The sequence below is a fragment of the Pan troglodytes genome, chromosome 18 (genome assembly GCF_028858775.2).
Source record: "Pan troglodytes isolate AG18354 chromosome 18, NHGRI_mPanTro3-v2.0_pri, whole genome shotgun sequence".
Classification (NCBI taxonomy): Eukaryota; Metazoa; Chordata; class Mammalia; order Primates; family Hominidae; genus Pan; species Pan troglodytes.
In genome coordinates, this window is record NC_072416.2 from 4,731,104 (window position 1) to 4,756,697 (window position 25,594).

Consider the following 25,594-nt stretch of genomic DNA (forward strand, 5'->3'; position numbering starts at 1 on the left):
CCATGTAGCCATCCGCCCATCAACCTGTATCTCAGGAACAAATGTAGATACATTCATTTTAAGCATGCATGGTACATTTACAAAAATTAACCTGACTTATTTTGTTCCAGCAAATCTCAATATATTTGAGAGCAATCAAATCACACAGCATGTTTCTGATCATATAACTGTGCTAGAAGTCAATGATTAAAAGCTAATTCAAAATTATTATTTGCTTGGAAATTCAAAGTGCCCTTATAAGACATAAACATAAGAAAGAATCCAAAATGAAACAAGATTGCCTTTCAACTCAATGATAAGATCATAACATGGCAATAAAATGTCTCCCTCTGGCCTGGGAATTCCTCTTTGTGGCACAAGGTTGTGTGATCTCAAATCACCCCTAACCCACCTAGACATTTTAACATCCGAAACCGAGTGATGATGTCCTTATCTATATCATCTTACTGCCTGTGTGTGTGGACTTTAAATTCTGAACCCAAATGAGGGGGAGAAAACCAAGTTGACTTTCATGATTGATCTCTCAGGGATGTCCAAGGAATCTGTGCATTTCAAGAAACAAAGTTCATCAGCTTCTCTCCTAAGGTATTTGCCCACAATACCCAGAGGGCTTGGCAGCATCATGTGTGATGGGTGGGGAGCTCCAAGCAGGTGGGCAGGACCCAGGGGCCTGGTGACCAGGACAGACCCCCACTGTCCATCACCTTTCCTGGCCCTGTCCTCAGCTAAACTTCCCACAGGCCTTCTGCCCGATCACACAGAGTGTGCCCAAACTCACTCAGGCCTCTGGCAGCTGAAAACCACTGCTTTAAATCCCTTTACCATTTACTATGACATAAGGTAATTGTTAACAGGAAATATTCTAGTGATGCTACAAATGGAAAGCCAATGCCTTTACCATAAATAGAAAAACAACCCTAAGAAACAAGCAAAACAAAAACAAACCAGGGGCTGGGTGTGGTGGCTCACGCCTGTAATCCCAGCACTTTGGGAGGCTGAGGTGGGCGGATCACAAGGTCAGGAGTTCCAGACCAGCCTGGCCAATATGGTGAAACCCTGTCTCTAATAAAATACAAAAATTAGCCGGGTGTGGTGGTGGGCGCCTGTAGTCCCACCTACTTGGGAGGCTGAGGCAGGAGAATAGTTTGAACCCGGGAGGCAGAGTCTGCCGTGAGCCGAGATTGCACCACTGCACTCCAGCCTAGGCGACAGGGCGAGACTCTGTCTCAAAAACAGCAACAACTACAAACAAACAAATAACAGGGTTAACAAAACTATGGAATTCAATTCTATTTATATGCTGCAGCCATGTTCCAGCCCTAGATTTGGCTGGGCATGGTGGCTCATGCCTGTAATCCCAGCACTTTGGGAGGCTGAGGCAGGCGGATCACGAGGTTAGGAGTTCGAGACCAGCCTGACCAACATGGTGAAACCCCGTCTCTACTAAAAATACAAAAATTAGCCAGGCATGGTGGCACATGCCTGTAATCCCAGCTACTCAGGAGGCTGAGGCAGGACAATTGCTTGAACCCCGGAAGCGGAGGTTGCAGTGAGCCGAGATCGTACCATTGCACTCCAGCCTGGGTGACAGAATGGAATGAGATTCTGTCTCAAAAAAAAAAAAAAAAAAAAGCCCTAGATTTCGGTTGTGTTGGTTGTAAAAGGAGAGACCCAGTAAGTGGGGGTTGTGCCGCAGATTGCTACCCACAACGGACGGGTCACTGAGCAGGTCCGGCCAACTGGGCGTTCCCTCGCTGGAGGGCCAGCACACCAGACTGCAGGTGGCGCGGGTCAGCAAGGTACCAGGGGATGTGTCACACACACACCCCACCCCCGTCCAGTCACGCACGGACACCCCGGGCTTCCGAGCAAACCTGCTCCCAGGTGGTGTGACCACATGCAGCCACAGACACCTAGCAAGGACACGCAGCCCGCACACCCCCAGCACCCCAGACACAGTGACCTGCACCAGGGCTCGAGGTTTCTCTAGGGAACCCACCTCTTAGAATCATCCAGAAACAAGTCGCTCTTCATCTGTCCAGCAAAGGCCTGCTAAGAGGTGCACAGTGTCTTGAGTCCAAGCTGCGCCAAGGCGGCAGGACCCCCAGCCCAGCCCAGGACCCCCAGTAGAGCCCTCACCTCAGCGTGGAGGCCTGAGAACGTGAGGAAGGAGCTGTCCAGCACGGACGAGTCCAGGCAGCTGTCGATGTCCAGCACCTGCTGCCCGGCAGGTGTGGGGTTCGGGCTCCCAGCCACCTGCACGACGAGGGCAGTGGTCAGCGGGCGGCAGCTCAGACCTGCTCAGGACAGGGATGAGAAGCCACCTCCTCAGCAGACAGGACAGAGCCCGGTGCCATCTGACAGAATGTTCTACAATGCTGGATATATGGGACATCTGCACCGTCCGTGATGGCAGCCGCTCGCGACGTGTGCCACTGAACACTTGACAGCAGACTGGTGCAGCTAAGGAACAGAGTTTTAAATATCATTTTTTTTTTTTTTTTTAGATGGAGTCTCGCTCTGTCACCCAGGCTGGAGTGCACTGGCTCAATCTCAGCTCACTGCAACCTCCACCTCCCGCGTTCAGGCGATTGTCCTGGCTCAGCCTCCTGAGTAGCTGGGATTACAGGTGCCTGCCACGATGCCCAGCTAATTTTTTGTATTTTTAGTAGAGACGGGGTTTCACTGTGTTGGCCAGGCTGGTCTTGGAACTCCTGACCTCAAGTTATCTGCCCGCCTCGGCCTCCCAAAGTGCTGGGATTACAGGTGTGAGCCACCGCGCCCGGCCATCGTTCCATTTTAATTAACTTAAATACGAGCAGCCACATGTGGCCTCTGGTTCCTGCCACGGAATCGGGAGCAACCCCTCCTGGTAGCGGCTTATGCGCCTTCTCTGTGTGCTGCTGGGGTTAGTTTGCATGTAACCTCTTGAGGACCCCACGTGTGTATTCCTAAAGGGTGCGGCCTACCGTTTCCGTATGAATGGGAAGAATTCCCACCTGCTGTATTCTTGGAAAGAGGCTGTGAAGGATTGGTGTTAATTCTTCCTTAACTGCTTAGAAAAATTCTATCTTGAAGGCTCTGAGCCTGGGCTTTTCTTTGTGGGATTTTTTTTTTTTTTTTTTTTGGAGACGGAGTCTTGCTCCGTTGCCCAGGATGGAGGGCAGTGGCGCAATCTCGGCTCACTGCAAGCTCCGCCTCCTGGGTTCATGCCATTCTCCTGCCTCAGCCTCTCGAGTAGCTGGGACTACAGGTGCCCGCCACCATGCCCAGCTAAGTTTTTGTATTTGTAGTAGAGACGGGGTTTCATTGTGTTGGCCAGGCTGGTCTCGAACTCCTGACCTCAAGTGATCTGCCCGCCTCGGCCTCCCAAAGTGCTGGGATTACAGGCGTGAGCCACCGCACCTGGCCCTTTTTAATATTTTATATAGATGGGGTCTTGCTATGTTGCCCAGGCTGGTCTCAAACTCCTGGACTCAGATCCGCCCACCTCGGCCTCCTGAAGTGTTGGGATTACAGGCGTGAGCCACCACACCCGGCCCGGCCACTGGGAGGTTTCTAAGGGACTAACTCGGCCTCTTCACTTGCTATAGATGTACTGAGATTTTCTTCTGGAGTGCATTTCGGAAGCATGCACAGCCGCGTGCTTGCTTCTTCTGAGTTATCTGGCGTGCTGCTGTGCAGTTGTCCGTGGCGTCTGCTTAGCAAAGTGCCCTCGTTCTTTCACGATTCTGGCTTCTGAGTCTTCTCTCTTTCTCCCTGGTCTAGCTAAGGCTGCTCAAGTGTGTTGACCCTTCCCGAGCAGCCTTTGGTGGATGCCTTTCCCTCCGGCTGCAGCACTGGAAAGTGGCCCTGGGCATGGTGCCGAGGCCCAGGCTCCATTCCCAGTACTCCCGGGTCCCCAGCCCCAGCCCACCTTGCTCCGGGACATCCGGAAGAGAAAGAGGATGGCCAGGTAGACGCGATAGACAACCACGCTGGACACCAGGCCAACAGCGACTGTGTCGACGCTCAGCGGGCTCAGCCTGGACACACGCCCCGTGCTGTGTGGAGGAGAGGAGGCCACAGGAGAGGAGGCTGAGGGGCAGGAAGGGCTGGGCAGGAAGAGGCTGTCCCGACCCCTACGGCACCCACCTGTAGGCAGAGTCGCCAACAGCCCCGTACCACACGGCGTTGGCGCCCAGGAGAACGCAGCAGGTGGCCCTCTGGATGTGAGTGAAATGGCTACGAGGCGGCCGGTCCCGTATGGAGAGCCAGATGTGCTTGTCAAAGAAGCCGCGCTGCAGCTCAGCCACCAGCAGGCGCCGGAAGCGCAACAGGGCTGCGTCGCCTAGAAGGCAGGGAGGGCCGCACTGCAGGAGGCCACGGGGCAGGACCACCCTGCCCAACCTCCCACGGAGTGGGAACATGGAACGAGGCCTTACTCGCAGCCAGCACCTCCTTCTCCACCAGGCCCCCATTGGCCTCCGTCTCCACCGAAAGCCAGTCATTGACCAGGAAGAAGGCGCTGCGTGCCGTCTGCAGGTCCCTGACGATGATGTGCTGCAGGAACCAGGCAGGGCTGAGCCCTGCAGAGGCGCGGGAGGGAGGTCAGGCTCGCAGGGCGCCCCAATGCGGGGGCAGAGGGGCAGAGCTTGGCAGGGTCCGCACAGACCTTTGTTGTCGTGCCACACTCGGATCTTCCACACGTTACCCAGGCTGTGCGGGGTGGCGATCCGGAAGATGTCCAGGCTGTTGCGGTGGAAGGCTCTGTCGCCGTCCAGGTGCCGGTGGCCGCTCCGGCTGTCCACCCCATACAGCATGATGCCCACGTGGGCCGTGGTACCTGGGGGGCAAGAGGGAGGAGTGGGAGGCTCGGTCTGCTGCCCAACACGTGTGGCATCCCAGGCAAGTCATCTCAGCTTTGGCCTCCACGCACTCAAGGAGCCACACAGGCAGTCCCGGCTTTGCACGGCTCTGCCATACACGAGGAGCTGCGGTTACTGCAATTTGTCCAATAAACAGTAGGACCTCAAGGACATGATTAAGTTACATGGAAAGAACTGTAACTTGTGACATGCAAACATGGCTGCACACGCCTCAGTCCACACCACAACCAGTGACCCGCACTGCACACCTGTCCACGCCTCAGTCACGCCACAACTGGTGACCCGCACCACACACCCGTCCCTGAGTTCATGCACAGACTGCAAAGCGTGAAGCTGTGTCACCTCCTCTCCCAGTGACAGACCCAGGTGACAGTATTTTTTTTCTTTTTTTTTTTGAGATGGAGTCTTGCTGTGTCACCCAGGCTGGAGTGCAGTGGTGCAATCTCAGCTCACTGCAAGCTCCGCCTCCCGGGTTCACGCCATTCTCCTGCCTCAGTCTCCCGAGGAGCTGGGACTACAGGCGCCTGCCACCACGCCGGGCTAATTTTTTTGTATTTTTTAGTAGAGACAGGGTTTCACCGTTAGCCAGGATGGTCTCGATCTCCTGACCCCGTGATTTGCCTGCCTCGGCCTCCCAAAGTGCTCGGATTACAGGTGTGAGCCACCACGCCTGGCCGACAGTTTTTAAAAGTCAGTAATCAAAAGAAAGAACTGGGCAATGAAGATGAAAGCAGCACGGAGATAAAAAATGGGAACACGGCCAGGTGTGGTGGCTCACACCTGTCATCCCAGCACTCTGGCAGGCCGAGGCAGGAGGATCACCTGAGGTCAGGAGTTTGCCTGGCTGACATGGTGAAAAATTAACTGGGTGTGGTGGCGTGCACCTGTACTCCCAGCTACTCAGGAGAATCGCTTAAGGGGAATGGCTTAAACCCGGGAGCTGGAAGTTGCTGTGAGCCAAGATCACGCCATTGCACTCCAGCCTGGGCAACAGAGCGAGACTCCATCTCCAAAAAAAGAAAAACGAAAAAAAGGGAATGCCAGAAGGGCAATTCCAATGAAAGGAAAATGGAGGTATTGAAGAAACAGCCACGGGGAGGGTGCTGGCGCCTCCGTCTGAGAGACGAGCTATGCAGTCAGGATCCCGGGTGGATGCACAGTCTCCCACAGTGGTAGCGATGCTCACGTCACTTGTGGGGCCACGCTACCGTGCAGAACGTGGGCTGCCCACCCTGACTGACTGGCACCTACTTCCAGCTAGGAGCTGTCCTAGTCCTCAGCGACAGTGAGTGCTCACGAGGTCATTCCCAGGATGAACACACCAGCCCTTCACACAGCACTGCAAAAACTGCCTTGTTCTGACGCCTGCGACGAGACTCACTCCCAGAGGGTGCAACCAGCACAGCCAGTGAGAGCAGGGGAGGCCCTGCCACCCCGCTGCGCCCCTCACCTGAGCCCCGGCCCCAGCCTGTCTTGACGAGGATCTCGTACTTGAAGCGGCCCCGCTGCCCACAGAAGGGGATGGCGCGGCCTCGGCTGGCATCCAACTGGTCCAGCTTGTGCAGGATGGCGGCCATGACCATGTAGGTCACCAGGCACACAGCACATGTCAGCATGACGATGTAGTTTACATCCGCTGTCGGCTCCTGTAAGGACACAGCCGCCAGGCCCAGAAGGTCACGTGCAAGCTGTGCCTTCTCAGGATAGAGCCGAGCCCACCCAGGCCCTCCTCGACTCTGCAGAGGCTCCCAGGAGCACAGGGTCACTCACCGGAAAGACAAAGCGGACATGGCTTGGGGACATGAAGAGGCTGGCGCCGAAGGCGGTGAGGTGGCGGGTGAGGCAGACGGCCTGGCGGGGCGAGGTCTCCTCCAGGGGCAGCAGCCCCTCTGTCCTCCACACCATGTCCTTTCCAGCGGCTGCAGCGGCAGCAGAACCAATGCTTTAGGGAGAAATGAGGCACCGGGACCTGAGGCGCAGCAGCCCTAAGGGGCGAGAGGTGCTGCAGAGGCCACGGTGAACACAGGCAGGCCCCCTGGAAGGGACACAGCTGTGAAACTGCCCCGGGGAGGGGCACAGGCTCTCGCACCTGCCCCCAGGCATGGGGAGCAGCTCCCACCCAGGCCACGGGAGAAAGGAAAGAAGGAAAAGCCTGAAGATGTTTGGCCACACCTCATTTTCTGGAAAATCCATCAAGAGTGGCTGCTGCTGGGAGCTGACAAGCCAGGGCAGGGGTGGGGGCAGGTCAGCCGAGGACCCCAGAGCCCCCCCGCTCCCCGCCCATCCCACTGTGAACCAGGCCTGTGGGTGCCATGGACACTTCTTCCACGCCAGCAGGCAGCCCCGCCTGTCACCGGTTCTGGCCATGCACTCCCTGCGTGCCAGGCTCCAGGCTGGCTCCTTCTCCCGGCCCTCACCCCAGCCCAAGGCCCAGAAATGCAGCAAGGTCTTGGGGACCCCGCTCGGCCGAGCTCCCAGGGCCCAGGGCAGTGGAATGAAGCTGGGGCCCAGACAGGAGCCAGGTGCAGTCCCCCAGCCCCCAGGGTGTGGAAGCGTCTGCCCTGGGTAGGACTCAGGTGCCCCCTGGGTGTGGAAGCATCTGCCCTGGGCAGGACTCAGGTGTGGGCTTCAGGGACAGGGACCAGCACAGGGGTCCCCGTGGAGTCCTCGCCCCGCTTGCTCCCGTACTTTTCCACGTCTCCATCTGCTTTTGCCATCGCCGTTCTGGGGGAACGCCAAGGCCTAGCCAGGCAGCCTCGCGCCAGCCCCCCCACCCCGCCCCTCGGGCTTCCTCTGCACCCGCCAGGTGACATCATCGCCACTGTCTGATGCCCTGCCCCCACGTTCTGGTTCCCTGCAAGGATGGGGGACACAGCAGGGCCCAGGCATCTGGCAGCAGGACCACCGAGCGGCCCTAAGCCCAGGCAAGAGCACAGAGCAGAGTGCAGGGTCCTCTGGGGTCCCAGGCCCTTGCTGCCCCACGCACTCCTCACCCCAGTTCCTGCTATGAGCTGGAAGGGTGGGAGCCAGGTGCACAGGGACAGCCTGATGGGTGCCCGAGGGCCAGGATGTGCTCCCAGGGAAGCTGAAGCCAAGCTTGTCGGGAGGAGTACACCCCCATGGGGGGCAGGACGGTGCCCCAGCCCCGGGACACAAGGGGCCCCCAGCACCAAGCGTCCGATCTGGAAGGCAGGAGGAGTTAGGACCATCCTAGCGTGGGACCCAGCGGGCTCCTTAGCGGCTGCTGGGGCACCACTGGGTGGAGAAGGAAGTCCCAGGTGTGTGGCCACAGTACGGGTCTTCACCCCTTCCCAGCACCGTTGCCAATCCTGGAGCAGGAGCAGCAACAGCAGAGGGTGTGGCCAGGCCTGGAGGCTGCCCCTCCACACCCCTGTTACAGGTGGGGCCACGTCCCAGGGCTGTGGGCAGCAGGGCCAGCCTGCCGGCCCGAGGTAGCTGACACGTGTCTCATGCTGCAGCGGGTCTGCCTGCCACCCGGGCGTGTGAACCCCAGGTCGGGCCCCCTCGCCCTGGAGCCTCGGCCCCTCAGGGGTGTTCCCAGCCAGGCGCTGGCTCTCCTGTCCTCCCCCTGGGCTCTGCCCACAGTTGGCGCGAGGGTGGGTGAAGCCTGAGGCTGGCAGGGCCGGGAAGTCTTGGGGCTGGGCCTTCTGCCCCACAGGCGCTCCTGGGCCGGGGGAGACGGGGTCGGGGCGTGCAACAGTGGGACTGAGGAGAACTTCCCTGGGTGTGGGGCAGCTCCCGGGGCCCTCCCAATCCACAGCAGAGGGAATGGCCCCAGACAAACCAGACCTGCCTCAGAGCCTCACACTCAGAGCTGAGTGCCCCAGGCGCCCACTCCCCAGACCAGATGCTGAGTGGGGTCTGGGGGCCGGACGGAGCTCCCAAAGAAACATCTGCACATTCCAGACGCATGTGGTCAGCGGCGGGCGTGCGCCAGGCCCGGCACCCCCACCTGCGCTGGCCGCCTTACTGGAAACTGGGCTGGGGGGACCGGCTCGGAGGGGCCGCCTGCGGAGCTTATGTAACCGCTCCTCCCTCGGCAGGGGCTGGACAGGACGCCAGACCCAGGGAGGCCCCATGCCCCCTGCCAGGCCCCGTCCTCTCCTGGAGGAGCCGGTTCCCCTCCGCCCAGCAAGAGGACCCCCAGGCCCGTCCCTCCCGAGAGCAGGCCCAGGGTGAGGAAATGGGCTGCAGTGTGGGCGCTGGAGAGGACAGGGGACAGGCGGCAGTGCCACCCCCACTGCGGCCCCTTCCTCGCTGGGCCAGCCGAGCCATGACCTCATCTGTTTCCCTCTGTGCTGTGCTCCTTTCCATTTAAGGAGAGTGAGGCGGCTTCCAGGGCCGGAAATGATCCTGTTTAAATTAACGGGCTGCAGTTTGGGACGGTGCTCACTTGAAAAAAAACAGTGCAGCCCCGGGCTGGGCAGACGGCTGCTGGCTCCGCCTACCACTTCCATGGGGAGGGCCAGGGAGGCCGGCCACAACCCTGGCCCCACGAGGGGTGGGGGTTGCAGCCTCTGATAGAGGACGAGGCTGCCAGGCCCCAGGCAACAGAGCCCTGCACGAGGGTCTCTGGGTCCCAGACACGGGGTGTGAGACTAGCCAGGGAGCCCCAGGCTCAGCGGCATTCTGTCCTTACAGATCCCTCCCACGGCTGAACTGTCCCCAGCATGAGACGCCGGGGGTGACATGGGCAGCCTCGGGTCCTCCCGGGACCCACAGGCAGGCACAGGGATGGAGACTCCGGCCTCGGAGGCTGAACGAGGGAGACGAGAAAGGGGAGTCTGCAAGGTCCTTGCCTACACTGATGGAAAACACAGCCAGCTCAAAAAGGGCCGTTTGGAGACGAGCCCACCTGTGGGGTGTAGGAAGGAGAGCGCTTCATACGTATGCCACCTGCCGCTGGGGTCGGGGCCACCCTTCCAGTTCAAGGGGAGAATGAGGGCCGGCTCCTGGTGCCCCTGCACGCAGCTGACATGGAGCCAGGCGTTGCGACCCCCTTGCATCCCTCTCCACTCCCACCCTTCACAGCCTGTGTGGGCAGGTGCTGCACTGGCCCTATGCTCCTCATGGGCACACTGAGGCTCAAGGGGCCCTCCTCCTCCCCCAACACCATCCCCCAAACACCTCCCCGGGCAGCCAGCAGGGTCCAGTGTGTCAATGGAGGAAGCCAAGTTAGGAAGGGGGGGGGGGCAAGCAAACTGGCCATCTGCGCCCGGCTGTGCGGGCACAGCAGTGCCCTGGAGAGGGCAGCAGCACAGATCCAGCGGGGCAGCCGGAATCCCATCACCCACTCGGCTGTGGGCACAGCCAATGATGGCATGAGCCATCCTGAGGCCAGGGCCACGATGCACAGTGGACGGGCTCAGAACCCGGAGCCCCTGTACTCCCACAGCTGTGACGTTCCCTGGGCATGGGCTTGCCCCAGCGCTGGCCTCATTCCTGCCTCAACCAGAAGGAAGAGCTGGCTTCCGCCTCTGCCTGGGCACAAAGCCCTTTCCGAGGTGGCCTCACAGAAGCCAGCCTGTCTTCAGATCATGGCGCTCCTAAGGTCAGGAACGCCAGGCTGGGCCAGGGCTGGGCCTCGGGAGCTGCAGGGAGAAAAGGACCCAGCCCGCCTCAGCCCCAGATGTAGCCCTTCTCCTGCCACCAGTGCCTGGGCACCCCGGCCCCTAGGCGAGGACAGCTGCCAAGCCATGAAGAGCGAGGTGTTCTGGGAAAGGGCGTGAGCTGCATTTTCCAGCTGCGCTCACTCTGCAGGGAGACTGTGGCGCCCCCGCCGCTGTGCCCGCAGACGTGCCCGGCCTCAGCCAGCTGGAGCGCAGGCAGCAGAGTGCAGGCCAGGCCCAGACGGCAGCGGGATGTTTTCATTCCAGGGTGCTTGGCGGGCTGGGCTGCCGTGGCCACTGCAGAGCTCCGGAAAAGAACACGTGTGTCTCCCTCCAAAGTATGTTCCTCGCTGGAAAGCAGATCCCAGGCAGGGTCTCCCCCACGAGCAGGGGGAGAGGCACCCCAAGGTGGGGGAGCGAGGGCAGTGGCAGAACCACCCCATACCCTAGGGGACCCAGGGAGGGGCTTGCAGATGCGGGACCCACATTTGGCAGCGGTGCCCGGCCACTGTCACCAGATGGTGGCCAGCGCATCACCCACACGTGGGCCAGGATGGCAGAGGAGATCCACAGAGATGGCTCCAGCAGGAGGCCCTCACAGAGATGCCCTGGCCTCAGAAGAGCCAACAGAAAGCCGGGAAGGGGGACGTCGAGGCTCAAGCTTGGCACAACCTCCCCAAAGCTCCCAAAGGCTCTCGGTGCCCACCAGCGACAGCGCACACCGCCACCACCTAACAGCAAGGATGCAGCAGGGTCCGCACGTCAGGGCGGGCACTGAGCGGAACTCAGGCAGCGCCACTCGCCAGCTTACGTCAAAAGAACAAAAGGAGTGAGGACGGTACTCGCGGCTCTGCCAACACTTCCCAGCCCCGCATGTCTCACACACACCAGAACGCGTCAAAAGGCACCAATGGGCAAACACCCAGATGTAGGCACAAGCAGGAGTGGGCCGGGTCTTGTGAGCCCCCACAGCCACTCGGGCCTGCGCTGAAGGCACCGAGGTTGGGTGCTGAGGGGTCCATAGGAGTCCACCCGCCCAGGCTGCACTGGCTCCCGTCGTCCAGTGTCCGGTCTAAGCACAGGCACAGTGCCTGGCTCTCACCCTCAGGCTGTTACACTCTGCTCTGTGGCAGGGCAGGTCTCACAGTGCATGGAGGACAGGGGAATGCGCCCCTGGAACCCCTGAGGGAACCGACAGAGCTACTTTAACAAGTTGATTGTTGGGGCTGCCAGTGGCTGAGCCAGGTCACTGCTACACTGCCCTGCAGGGTGCATCTAATCATGGAGCCCACTTTACAGGTGAGGAAACTGAGGCTGAGAGACGGGACCAAGGTCACACCAGAAGTGGAGGCGCTGGGACGTGAACCCAGGTCTGACTCCAGGGTGCAAATTCCCTACATCTGGGTTCCCAGCCTCCTTCCTGAAACTGAACAGGAAACTAGAGGGAAGGGACACAGCAGGGATGAGCCAGGGAGGGAGAGGTGGGAGGGGCTGGCAGCACCCAAGCAGCTGCACCTGGGAGCAGGGCCCCTCGGCCCCTCAGCCCCTCGGGGAGTGCAAGCACATCCCAGCCCGACTCGGAAGCGCCACTGCCACCTCTGTCTATAAACCAGGGCACTAGTGTGGGCCCCAGGCACCCTGTGCGGCTCCAGGGGTCTGCCCCAGAGCATGCTGATGAAATCATCTCCACCACGGCTTCTCAGAGCCTCAATTTCCTGGTCTGTAAAATGAGACCAGGAGTGGCTGCAACCCTGCAGTGCCGTGATGAGGTATGGAGAGACAAGAACACGGAGAGCTCAGCGCGGGGCCCGGCATGGCCACGGCCGGGAGAGCGTGCGGACTCTTCCTAGACCTTTTCTTTTTGAGACAGAGTTTCACTCTGTCTCCCAGGCTGGAGTGCAATGGTGCAATCTTGCCTCACTGCAACCTCTGCCTCCCAGGTTCAAGCGATTCTCCTGCCTCAGCCCCCAAAGTAGCTGAGACTACAGGCATGCGCCACCATGCTCAGCAATTTTTTTTTTTTTTGAGACAGAGTCTCGCTCTGTTGACCAGGCTAGAGTGCAGTGGTGTGATATTGGCTCACTGCAACCTCCGCCTCCTGGGTTCAAGTGATTCTCCTGCCTCAGCCTCCTAATTAGCTGGGATTACAGGCGCCCACCACCACACCTCGCTAATTTTTGTATTTTTAGTAGAACGGGGTTTCACCATGTTGGTCAGGCTGGTCACAAACTCCTGACCTTGTGATCCGCCCACCTTGGCCTCCCAAAGTGCTGAGATTACAGGCGTGAACCACCGCGCCCACCCTGTTTTGTTTTTTGTTTTTTTAAAGACCGTTTCCTAGTCACCCAGGCTGGAGTGCAGTGGCACCATCACAGCTAACTGCAGTCTCAACCTCATAGACTCAGGGAATCCTCCCCCCTCAGCCTCCCAACTAGCTGGGACTACAGGCGCCACCACTAATATCTATTTATTGGTCTCGCTATGTTGCCCAGGCTGGCCTCAAACTCCTGGCCTCAAGCCATCTGCTCTCCTAAAGTGCTGGGATTACAGGCGTGAGGCACCGCGCCCGGCTGGACAGTGGTTTTGATTTCCGTTTCCCTCATGACTAATGAGGCCGACCATCTTCTCACACGCTGTTGGCCATCCGTGCGTCTTCTTTGGAGAAATCTCTGTTCAGATCCTGTGGGGGTTTTTTTGTTTTTTTGTTTTTTTGTTTTTTTGAGACAGGGTCTTGCTCTGTGACCCAGCCTGGAGTGCAGTGGTGTGATCACAGCTCACTGCAGCCTTGACCTCCTCGGCTCAAGTGATGCCCCACACCTCAGTCTCCTGAATAGCTGGGACCACAGATGCACACCACCACACCCGGCCAATGTTCTTTTATTTTTTAGAGACCGGGGTCTCACCCTGTTGCCCAGGCTGGTGTCAAACTCCTGGGCTCAAGCGATCCACCCACCCTGGCCTCCCAAACTGCTGGGATTCCAGGCGTGAGTGACCCCTTGTCCATGTTTAAACGGGGTCCCTGTCTGTTGTTGAATCATAGTGTTCCCTGTATGATCTGGATGCAAGCCGATACTGCATGGATGACCTGCAGGTGCTCTCTGTCTCCACAGTCGCCTCTGCAGTGGGAGCTCGGGTGCCCTACATTCCCAACTGCTGCAGACACAACCAAAGCCTCCCCATCCCTTCCCCCACCCCTGCCGGCAATCGCGTACGGGACTGAGCGTGTGACTTCTTGTCCACATTTTTGTCCACAAGTTTGGCGAGTTTGCATCCGTGTCTAATAAAGAAACTACCGTTTCTCACGCAGGCACGTTCTGAACGCCCGAGTGCGGGAGCGACGTAAGACCCGGCTCAGGGACCCCGGATGAGGCCAGCTGGACATGCAGGATGCAGGTCCTCATCACTGCCTCCGCTCTGCTGCCAGGGCTCTTCCTAGAAGACACGGGCCTCTCCTAGGCTCTCCTGACAGAGGCCCTACCCCTGCCCCCGAGTCACCTTGCCCCTTGGGGACTCTCTCTGGGCAGCTCCCTGTGGGAGCTTTGAAACCTGGCTTCAATGTCACCTGCACTGGGGGTCCTTCCAGGCCAGCCCCCTCCCCATCATCCATCTCTGTCCTTGGAGAATCATCTGCGTGTTGGTTGAACGCGGGCTCCAGTGATAACGGAGCCCTCGAGGGTGGCCCTCCTTCTGCTGAGGGCTCATGGAGGCCTTGGTGACAATCCCTAGTCCTCGCTCTCAGGATCCAGGGACCAGAAATGGGAGCCAGGGGCCCCTCCGTGGCCTGGCCAGCCCCCCAAGGAAGCTGTGTCTCTGGCAGTTGCGCTCTAAGGCATCAGGCCTAGGGGTCGCTCCAGAATGCCTGTCTTCCCCGACGCCAATCCCAGGCAGGGGCCCCGGGATCTGCGCCTCCTGCCCCTACACTCTCCCACACTCTCCTGTCATTCAGGGATGCAGGTGGGAAAGGGCAAGGCCCCGGGTGCTCCTATATTTTACATCAGTGAACCAAGCACCTACCAAGTCCCTCGATGTGCCCAGTCCTGGACCCCAGCATTTGCGAGACAGCAGCAGACCCAGGTGACCCCCAGCCAGGGTGAGTGGCAACCAGCACCAGAAGTGGCCTTTAGAGCAGGGGGCCCTGAGCTGATGACATCTACACCTAGGTCAGTGCCAGCCAGGACAACCTCTGGGACAATGGGATGTCGGCTCCAATGACCAATTTACAAGAAACACGAAGGACACACTCACAGCACCACGGAGGTGACACCATGGAGGTGGCACCCCCAAGACACAGCGAGAAATCCAGGCTGCAGGAGCCAGTTTCTTCAACAAATTGCACAAGGAAAAAGAGAGGAAGGGAAGCTCCTAGGCATCATCGGACACTTAAAAGACAGGCGGTGGCTCACGCCTCTAATCCCAGCACTTTGGGAGGCTGAGGCGGGCGGATCACGAGGTCAGGAGATCCAGACCATCCTGGCTAACACGGTGAAACCCCGTCTCTACTAAAAATACAAAAAATTAGCTGGGCACGGTGGCGGGCACCAGTCCAGACTACTCGGGAGGCTGAGGCAGGAGAATGGCGTGAACCCAGGAGGCGGAGCTTGCAGTGAGCCGAGATGGCACGGCTGCACTCCAGCCTGGGCAAGAGAGTGAGACTCCATCTCAAATAATAATAAAAAATAAATAAATAAATAAATAAATAAAATGCATCACTCACACCTGTAATCCCAGCACTTCGGGAGGCCGACATGGGCAGATCACGAGGTCAGGAGATCGAGACCATTCTGGCCAACACGGTAAAACCCCGTCTCTACTAAAAACACAAAAATTAGCTGGGCACGGTGGTGCATGCCTGTAAACCCAGCTACCAGGTACTCGGGAGGCTGAGGCAGGAGAATCGCTTGAACCAGGGAGTCGGAGGTTGCGGTGAGCTGAGATCATGCCACTGCACTGTGGCCTGGAGACAAGAGCAAGACTCCGTCTCAAAAAAAAAAAAAAAAAAGACATCAACTAATTGCAGTGTGTGGACCTTATTTGGCTCTTAATTCAAACTATTAAACCAAAAATGTGAACACACCAGGCCTTCGGTGGCATGAAGGAATTGTCTGTTGTGTTAGGTGGGTCTGCAGTATTGCGATGCCCTCCAAAATGCTTGCAGATAAAAGGGTGGCTGGAATTTGGTTCAAAACATGGGTCAGGGCTGGGCGTGGTGGCTCATGCCTGTAATCCCAGCACTGTGGGAGGCCGAGGTGGGCGGATCATCTGAGGTCAGGAGTTCAAGACCAGCCTGACCAATATGGAGAAACCCTGTCTCTACTAAAAATACAAAATTAGCCAGGCATGGTGGTGCACGCCTGTAATCCCAGCTACTCGGGAGGCTGAGGCAGGAAAAGCGCTTGAACCCAGGAGGCGGAGGTTGCCATGAGCCGAGATCGTGCCATTGCACTCCAGCCTTGGCAACAAGAGTGAACTCTGTCTCAAAAAAAAAAAAAAAAAATACATGGGTCAGGAGGGAGAAGGCTCGGGGCAGGGAGGGCAGGGCAGGCTCTGGGGTGGGGGGTCTGTGAGTCAGCCACGGCTCTGCCCACGTCTCCCCACGAAGCTTCGAGCCACGCAGAGCAGCACGTTTTGCAGTACGCCATCTTTTCCAAAAGCCACCACCTCTCGGCAGCATCATTAACCCAAGGCAGGCTGTGGCCTCAGAAGCCCTGGCTGTCCTCCACCTGGAACTGGACACAGCTGTCCCTGCTGAGCTTCAGCAGCCAGGGAGCCACAAGTGGAGAGGCACCTGCGTGAGCCCCCCAGGAAGGCTACTGGTGACACCCCGACAGCAACGCTCCTGGACCCTTAAACACCTGCCAGCAGCTGTGATCTGTGTCCTTCACCTCTCCCAGCTTGACCCCTCTTCCCTGGGGAAAACCCAGCCGTCTCCCCGAGGAGGAGTTTGCAGGGTAGACAGCAAAATGGCTGGGCTGCCCCCACAGCACAGAGGGTGGCCTGGGGGGCCAGCCAGGGCCTTAACATCCTTCCTAAGGCCCTAGTTTCCCATGGGTCCCCTCACCCCACCTTCCAGAACTCTCCCAGCGGCGGCCCCAGGTGTGTACAGAACAGCACCCACCTGCCCACATGAGGTCACCCTGTGCCCTGTTGCACACTTGAGGGGCCTGGCATTCGGAATCTTGCCAGCTCAGGCTGGGACAGGCCACCAACTCCCAGGGTCCCCCTCCTCCAAACCCCAGGACCAGAGCCTAAGAGGATAACACAAGGCAGGGGCGGGGGCTCCACTGCTGTGCCAAGGGCCTGGAGAACACGGGCCTTGCTCTCCGCTCAGCAGCCACCAGCGCCCTTCTCTCCTGGACAGCTCCTGAGGGGCTGCTCTCATGGACACCATCAGGTGCTGGGAAGCAGGAACCACCAGGACCTGGACAGAGTCCCCAGTGACCGGCCTGGCAGACAGAGGAGCCCTCAGCTACAGCATCAGAAACAATGGGTGGGGTAGGTCTGATGCAATTCTGTGGGCGCTGCTGCCAGGCAGGAGGAGGCCATCTCCACAGAGACAGCCGCGAGACACACGCGTCCGCAGTCAGGGAGCGCAGGAGCAATGTGGCCCCGAGGGGCACGGGCTCCATTGGTCCAGGAGAACCCATTCTTCTCCCACCCTCGAGACCACCCAGCAAAGCCCCAAGGACACAAGGCTCCCCTAAGGAAGGGTGGCCACAGGCGGGAGTGACCCAGAAACGTTACAAAACCAAATGCCAGAACCCACCCAATGTTTAGCAAGCCTGGGGATGTGCCACGTCCCCCAGGGATCCAGCACGCACCCAAGGAGACACTGTCCCGGCGAGGAGCCTGGAGCCTGGGAAATACAAGGCATCAGACTGGTCCCAAGACTCTCCCCAGCGCTGGGGACAACTGTCTGCTTATCTTAGTCCCCTGCGCCCTTTTCAATCCAACCCTGGGTCCTGGGCACCTCATAGTTCCAAACCCCTGCTATGCACATCCCGGCTGTGATGCCTGGGACAGGTCGTGTCACCTCTCCAAACCTGTTTCCTCATCTGTGAAATACAAATCTCCACGGTCCCTATGCCCTGGATGGTCAGAGTCAAGATTCCGCATGACGACCCCCAACAGGAGCCTAGCACAGACCTGGCTCTGGGCAGCGTCTCCATAAAGGCCACCTGCTGTTTTTACCTCCCGAAAGCGAACATGACAAGGCTTTAACCCCCCACGGCAATCCCCCCTCACCCCTGTTCTCAGGATAGCCTTGGAACCCAATAGCAGAGCGCCTGAGGCCCTTCATGACCCCAGCCCACCCGCGAGCCCACCTCCCACCCTGCCCCTACCCCTCACACCTCCCGTGGCCAGCCTCCAGCCTCACGGTCTTTGCTCACACCGTTCACCCCCCTTCTTCTGGACCCACCTCATCGCCCCTTCCTAAGCATCAGCCCAATTCTTGCACATCCATCAAATCCTTGTCCAGACACCTCCTGGAACTCTTCCCTGCCGCCCCCTACAGCCATCCCCACCTCTCCGGGTACCCCGCAGCCCCAGGCCGCATCCCAATTCCTCTCCAATTAGCGACTGTTTGTCCTCCCAGCTGAGCGCGGCCTCCGCGCCCCGCCCCCGCTGGCGTCTGCAGAGCCCCCGGGTGGGACGTCTGTCTCCAGACCCGGGGTTTTTCGGCTCCCCGGGGCCGTGCCAACCGCGGCTCCAGGCGTTCCTTATTTAGCAGGGCCGCCGTGCCGCGCCGGAGCCTCGCCCTGGGAGCGTCCTGGCCCGCGTCCTGCTTCCCGTCCCGGGCCAGGGAACGCGCCCACGCCCGCCCGTCCCGCGGCCTCTCCCGGATGCCGCTGGGCCCGCTACTCACAGCGCTGTGGCGTCCGCGGGGATGCGCAGCGCGGGACCGAGCGTCCGCAGCCCGCGGCCCGAGCAGTTGACGCGGCAGGCGGCGCCGGGCGCTGGGCCGCAGAGGCAGGGGGGCTCGCAGGGCCCGCAGCCGCGCCCAGGGCCCCCCGCCAGCGCCCCGAGTCACAGGCCCAGGCCCAGGGCCAGCGCCAGGCGGGCGGGCGCGGCGGGCGGCATCGTTAGGGCAGCGCGCGCATGGCCCCGCCGTCCCCAGGCCCGCCCGCGCGCGGAGGCCGCCTCAGGCGGGGCCCGCGGACGGCATGGCGGGCGCGGGGCTGCATGGGGCTGCGGCCGCGACCTGCTGCTGAGCGACGCCCGCTCGGGGGTCGGGGCCAGGCCGCGCCGGGAGCTCGGCCGCCCGCTCGGACGCTGACGCTGCAGTGCGGACCCCGCCGCGGCGGCTCCTCCTCCTCCCCGCGCGGCGCGGGGCGGGCCGGGCGAGGGGGGGCGGGGCGGGTGCAGGCTCCGCCCCCTTCGCCACAGCGCGACCGGGCCAGCGATGAGTGACTGGCATCCGGAGGCTTCACCCTTCGCTCCACAGGGTCGGCAGCAGGGCGGGGCCTCCGGAAGCTCCGCCCCACGCGTTCCCGGGGCGCATGCGACGTGGGGCGGAGCGTCTGGAAGCTCTGCCCGTCGCACTGCAGAGTCGGCCGAGGCGCACGAGTTATTTTTCACGCTCCGCCCCGCTGCAGGCTAAAGTGCGTGGGCGGGAAGCGGTGGGCCGGGTGCCATCTGGCTCCGCCCTTCTCCTGTGGTGTGGGCCAGGCGGCGGGTTCCTCCTCCTGCAGCAGCCACAGGCTCCACCCTGATCCTTCTCCCGCGGCTTGGATCTTTCTCCCGCGGCTTGGATCCATCTCCCGCAATCTCCGTGCGCGTCCCCAGTCAGTACCCGCAGCCTCCCGACGCACCCGCTGGCTCCAAGCCTCCCTACCCCAGGTTTCCTGGCTAAGAGAGAGACAGAGGGAGAGGGGGAAGAAAGAGAACAGGCAATGGGAGGTTGATGGTGAGAGCTTATTGAAAGACAAGAGGGAGGAAACCCACATCCTTCATTCCCCATCCATTCATTTATTGCCTTATTTATTCCATTGAATCTTCACAGCTCTAGAAAAAGCGTGCTACAATTATTCCCTTTATTAAATGAGGTCACTGAGGCACAGACAGTTTAAGAAATTTGCCAGCGGGCACAGTGGCTCACTCCGGTAATCCCAGAACTTTGAGAGGGGGAGGAAGGTGGATCCCTTGAGCCCAGGAGTTGGAGAACAGCCTGGCCAACATGGCGAGACCCCGTTTCTACAAAAATTAGCCAAAATTAGCCAAACTGGCTCACGCTTGTAGTCCCAGGTACTCGAGAGGCTGAGGCCGGAGGAGCGTGTGAGCCCAGGAGGCAGTGGCTGCGCTGAGCCCTGATTGTGCCACTGCACTCCAGCCTGGGCAACAGAGTAAGACCCTGTCTCGAAAAAAAAAAAAAGGAAAAAAGAAAAAAAGAACTGGCTGGGAGTGGTGGCTCATGCCTGTAATCCCAGCACTTTGGGAGGCCGAGGCGGGCAGATCACAAGATCAGAAGTTCGAGACCAGCCTAGCCAACATGGTGAAACCTCATCTCTACTAAAAATACAAAAATCAGCCAGGCATGGTGGCAGGCACCTATAATCCCAGCTACTAGGGAACCTGAGGCAGTAGAATCGCTTGAACCTGGGAGGCAGAGGTTGCAGTGAGCCGAGGTTGCGCCACTGCACTCCAGCCTGGACAACAGAGCAAGACTCCGTCTCAAAAAAAAAAAAAAAATTTACCAGGTCACACAGCAGGTGGATGGTAAGGCTGCGATTGTATTCCAAACCCAGCTTTTAATTGCAGTCAAATGACAGACTTAAGATTCAAGGACTCCAGTGGAGGGAAGAAACAGCCACAAGAAACTGCTGCCAAATGAGCAAAACAGATTAACCAAGTCTCAATGATTGTTTGAAGGCGGTTGTGGAATAAAATGCAATTGTTTAGAAAGGATTTCTTAAATAGAAAAGACATATGTTTAAAGAAGCAAATTAGTTACCTGGAAATGAAATTCTAAACTATTTGAAAAACTGTGGGCAGGGCACGGTGGCTCATGCCTGTAATCCCAGCACTTTGGGAGGCCAAGGTGGGCAGATCACAAGGTCAGGAGTTCGAGACCAGCCTGACCAACATGGTGAAACCCCGTCTCTACTAAAAATACAAAAATTAGCTGGGGGTGGTGCCACGCGCCTGTAATCCCAGCTACTCAGGAGGCTGAGACAGGAGAATCGCTTGAACCCAGGAGGTGGAGGTTGCAGTGAGCTGAGATTGTGCCATGGCACTCCAGCCTGGGCAACAAGAGTGAGACTCCATCTCAAAAAACAAAGAAACAAAAAAACAAAAACCATGTGGTGAGACAGAGCAAATAAAATGTGCCAGAGATCTTGTTTGGTTCAGGGAAGAAGACATGGGGGAAATGTTTCTTGATAAAATACAGACCTGAGGGTTTTTATTAACAGTTAATAATTGTTAGCCTAAAAGGGGGAAACTAGAAGAGGAGAAAAGAAACAAGAAAGCCAGGCCAGGCACAGTGGCTCACACCTGTAATCCCAGCACTTTGGGAGGCCAAGGCAGGCGGATCACATGAGGCCAAGAGTTCGAGACCAACCTGGCCAACGTGGCAAAACCCCGTCTCTACTAAAAATACAAAAATTAGCCAGGCATGGTGGTGGGTGCCTGTAATCCCAGCTACTCGGGAGGCTGAGGCAGGAGAATCACTGGAACCCGGGAGGCGGAGGTCGCAGTGACCCGAGGTCACCCCACTGCACTCCAGCCTGGGTGACAGAATGAGACTCCATCTCAAAAAGAAAAAAAAAAAAAAAGTCCAGGCACAGTGGCTCATGCCTGTAATCCCAGCACTTTGGGAGGCCGAGGCGGGTGGATCACGAGGTCAAGAGATTGAGCCATCCTGGCCAGTATGGTGAAACCCCGTGTCTACTAAAAATACAAAAATTGGCTGGGCATGGTGGCACACAGTTGTGGTCTCAGCTATTCGGGAAGCTGAGGCAGGAGAATCGCATGAACCCAGGAGGTAGAGGTTGCAGTGAGCCGAGATCCCGCCACTTCACTCCAGCCTGGGTGACAGAGTGAGACTCTGTCTCAAAAAAAAAAAAAAAAAAAAGACAGGAAACTGCAAACAAAGTAAGTGTGCCAGTATTGATACCAGAAAAATAAACCTAAGGCAAAAGGTGTTAAATGGGAAAAGAGTCTGTTTATCTACACATAACAGGTATAGTCTATGTAGAATATATTATGAACCGTTGTGTTCTCAAAAATAGAACATTGGCCAGGTGCGGTGACTCACGCCTGTAATCCCAGCATTTTGGGAGGCTGAGGCGGGCGGATCACCTTAGGTCGGGAGTTTGAGACCAGCCTGACCAATATGGAGAAACCCCATCTCTACTAAAAATACAAAATTAGCGGGGTGTGGTGGCGGCACCTGTAATCCTAGCTACTCGGAAGGCTGAGGCAGGAGAATCTCTTGAACCCAAGAGGTGGAAGTTGCAGTGAGCCAAGATCACACCATTGCACTCCAGCCGGGGCAACAAGAGCAAGACTGTGTCTCAAAAACACACACACACACACACACACACACACACACACACACACAAACAAAATAGAACATCAGCCCACGAAGCTAAACTGTAAAATACAAAGATTTTGAAAAACAAAGACATTGCGGGAGGGTTTATTACACCTTCCCTCGAAGTTTATAGATCAAGTAGACCCAGGAGGTTGACGCTGCAGTGAGCCATGATCACACCACTGCACTCCAGCCTGGGGAACAGGGTGAGATGCTGTCTCAAAAAGTTTACAGATCAATTTTTGTCTGGACACAGTGGTTCATGCCTGTAATCCCAGAACTTTGGGAGGCCAAGGAAGGAGGATCACTGAGGCCAGCGTGGACAACACAGAGAGACCCCATTTCTTTTTTTTGGTCGTTGTTTTTTCTTTTTTTGAGACGGAGTCTCGCTCTGCCACCCAGGCTGGAGTGCAGTGGCGCGATTTCGGCTCACTGCAAGCTCCGCCTCCCGGGCGCACGCCGTTCTCCTGCCTCGCCTCCCGAGTAGCTGGGACTACAGGCGCCCACCACCACACCCGGAGAATTTTTTGTATTTTTAGTAGAGACAGAGTTTCACCGTGTTAGCCAGGATGGTCTCGATCTCCTGACCTCGTGATCCACCCGCCTTGGCCTCCCAAAGTGCTGGGATTACAGGTGTGAGCCACCGCGCCCAGCCAAGAGACCCCATTTCTACAAAAATTACAAACAAAAAATTAGCCAGGCATAGCGGAGCTCGCCTGTGGTCCCAGTTATTTGGGAGGATGAGGTGGGAGGCTCACTTGAGCCCAGAAGGTCAAGGCTGCAGTAAGCCATGATGGCACCACTGCACTCCAGCCTACATGACAGAGTGAGATCCTGTCTAAAAAAAAAAGAGAGAGACAATTTTTTTTTCTTTTGAAACAGAATCTCGCTCTGTTGCCCAGGATGTTGGAGTGCAGTGGCACAATCTCAGCTCACCACAACATCTGCCTCCCAGGTTCAAGTGATTCTCGTGCCTCAGTCTCCTGAGTAGCTAAGATTACAGGCGTGCACCACCACACCTGACTAATTTTTGTAATTTTAGTAGAGACAGGGTTTCACCATGCTGGCCAGGTTGGTCTCTAACTCCTGGCTTCAAGTGATCCACCTGCCTCGGCCTTCCAAAGTGCTGGGATTACAAGCGTGAGCCACCGTACCTGGCCAAAGAGACAATTTTTTTATGTCAGTAAAGATATAGAGACTTTGAGTAGCACAGTTAATAAGCTGTATTGTACACAAAATAGGGCTTGTTAACTATTTTGGCATTACAGATGTTAGGCAAGGTCAGAGGAAAAGCTTAAATAAGAACGTGGCCTTTGGCCGGACGCGGTGGCTCACGCCTGTAATCCCAGCACTTTGGGAGGCCGAGGTGAGTGGATCACCAGGTCAGGGGATGGAGACCATCCTGGCCAACATGGTGAAACCCCGTCTCTACTAAAAATACAAAAATTAGCTGGGTGTGGCGGTGTGTGCCTGTAATCCCAGCTACTCGGGAGGCTGAGGCAGGAGAATAGCTTGAACCCAGGAGGTGGAGGTTGCAGTGAGCCGAGATCCCGCCACTGCGCTCCAGTCTGGCGACAAAGCTAGACTCCATCTCAAAAAAAAAAGAAAAGAAAAGAAAAAAAAGAACGTGGCCTTAAACACCACCGCCCCCTAGAGGCTCTTTTGGGTACTTTCACTTGCTCACTGCATCAAATCTTGAAACCAGATCAAAACTGAAGCTCCCACAAGCACACCCTAATTCAGGGACTCCCACCTGAGTAGAGAGGCCTGAAGAACCATCCGCAGAGGGTCACAGGACAGCTGGACACCCTGACAGCCCAGATCACTGAAAGGTAAAGATGGAAATCATGGACTGGGTGCGGTGGCTCACGCCTGTAATCCCAGCACTACAGGAGGCCGAGGTGGGTGGATCACTTGAGGTCAGGAGTTCAAGACCAGCCTGGCCAACATCGCAAAACCCCATCTCTACCAAAAATACAAAAATTAGCTGGGTGTGGGGATGCACGCCTGTATTCCCAGCTACTTGGGAGGCTGAGGCAGGAGAATCGCTTGAACCCTGGATGGGGAGGTTGCAGTGTGCTGAGATCGTGCCACTGCACTCCAACCTGGGCAACAGAGTGAGACCCTGTCTCAAAAAATAAATAAATAAAAATTAGAGCATATAGAAATGAATAGGCTGGGTGGGGTGGCTCATGACTGTAATCCTAGCACTTTGGGAGGCCAAGCCACGCGGATCACCAGAGGTCAGGAGTTCAAGACCAACCTGGCCAACATGGTGAGACCCTGTCTCTACTAAAAATACAAAAATTAGCAGAGCGTGGGGGCACATGCCTGTAATCCCAGCTTCAAGGGAGGCTGAGGCAGGAGAATTACTTGAACCCTGGAAGTGGAGGTTGCAGTGAGCCGAGATCATGCCACTGCACTCCAGCCTGGGTGACAGAGCGAGACTCCATCTCAAAAAAGAAGGAAGAAAAAAAAAAGGAAATGAATAGTAATGAGCAAACATCATAGAAAATCTATGGGGATGCAGTCAAAGTTATACATGGAGAGAAACGGATAACTTCACTTGTTTTTATTAGTTAGCATGAAGAATCAAACCAATATATAAATTAAGTATTTATTTCAACATTCTAGAAAAACACCTGTAAAATAAACCCCCCAAAAAAGATGGAAGGAAATTAGAAAGTAAAGAGCAGAAATTAGTTACTTTAAAAGAAAGAGTAGGCTGGGCCTCAAAAAAAAAAAAAAAAGAAAGAAAGTAGAATTGATGAATAAAATCGAGCTATTTAATAGATATAGTTGCTAAGATTTTTCTAGGAAAAAATTCTGGTAAGTGTGACTGAGAGAAAAGGAGAGAGAAAAAGAAAATATGGGACATTCAGATGAAGAATGAAGGTTTATTCACAGAGATGAAAAAAGTTAAAAATTATAAAAGAAAATTATGTGCAATTGTTTGCCTACATTTTTGAAATCTATATGGGATGTTTATATGTTACAAACTGTAAAAACCAATTCTAGAAAAAATTAAAACCCCAAATAGACCAATAACAAAAGAACACATTGAAAACGTATCAAAAGCCATGTCAGGAAAAGACACTTAATCCAGATCTTTTTGTGGACAAGTTCTATCAAATGTGGAAGAATCAGATAATTGTGATTTAATTTAGACTCTTAGAAAACAAGGCTGGGCACGGTGGCTGACGCCTGTAATCCCAACATCTTGGGAGGCTAAGGCGGGAGGATCCCTTGAGCCCAGGAGTTCAAGACCAGCCTGGACAATAGTGAGTCCCCCATCTCTATAAAAAAACTAAAAAATTGCTGGGAGACTGAAGTGGGAAGATTGCTTGAACCCAAGAGTTCGAGGCTACAATGAGTCGGAACCACACCACTGCACTTCAGTCTGGGTAACAGAGTGAGACCCTATCTCAAAAAAAAAATAAAAATAAAAAAGGGCAGGGTGCGGTGGCTCACGCCTGTAATCCCAGCACTCTGGGAGGCCGAGGCAGGTGAATCACGAGGTCAGAAGATCCAGACCATCCTGGCTAACACGGTGAAACCCTGTC

General features: G+C 56.9%; 1 protein-coding gene across 8 annotated transcripts in view; it reads right to left on the minus strand.

The window, feature by feature from the left end:
* The window catches only part of LOC112205917 (polycystin-1-like), an 18,598-nt gene extending 253 nt beyond the window's left edge, over positions 1–18,345 (minus strand). The window contains exons 1-9 of one of the 8 annotated variants that reach the window (XM_054668719.2): positions 6,639–18,345; positions 6,319–6,514; positions 4,655–4,825; positions 4,425–4,568; positions 4,135–4,330; positions 3,917–4,043; positions 2,140–2,256; positions 2,000–2,049; positions 31–1,775 (exon numbers count right to left, since the gene is read on the minus strand). In XM_054668719.2, coding sequence (XP_054524694.1) covers positions 1,499–1,775; positions 2,000–2,049; positions 2,140–2,256; positions 3,917–4,043; positions 4,135–4,330; positions 4,425–4,568; positions 4,655–4,825; positions 6,319–6,514; positions 6,639–6,773 — 1,413 coding nt within the window. In that variant the 5' untranslated portion in view covers positions 6,774–18,345 and the 3' untranslated portion in view covers positions 31–1,498. Of the gene's footprint in view, positions 1–30; positions 1,776–1,999; positions 2,464–3,916; positions 4,044–4,134; positions 4,331–4,424; positions 4,569–4,654; positions 4,826–6,318; positions 6,515–6,638 lie in introns of those variants that run through there. The other 7 variants (XM_054668718.2, XM_054668729.2, XM_054668726.2 and 4 more) reach the window with 7 other exon arrangements.
* Between the last annotated feature and the right edge of the window lie 7,249 nt (positions 18,346–25,594).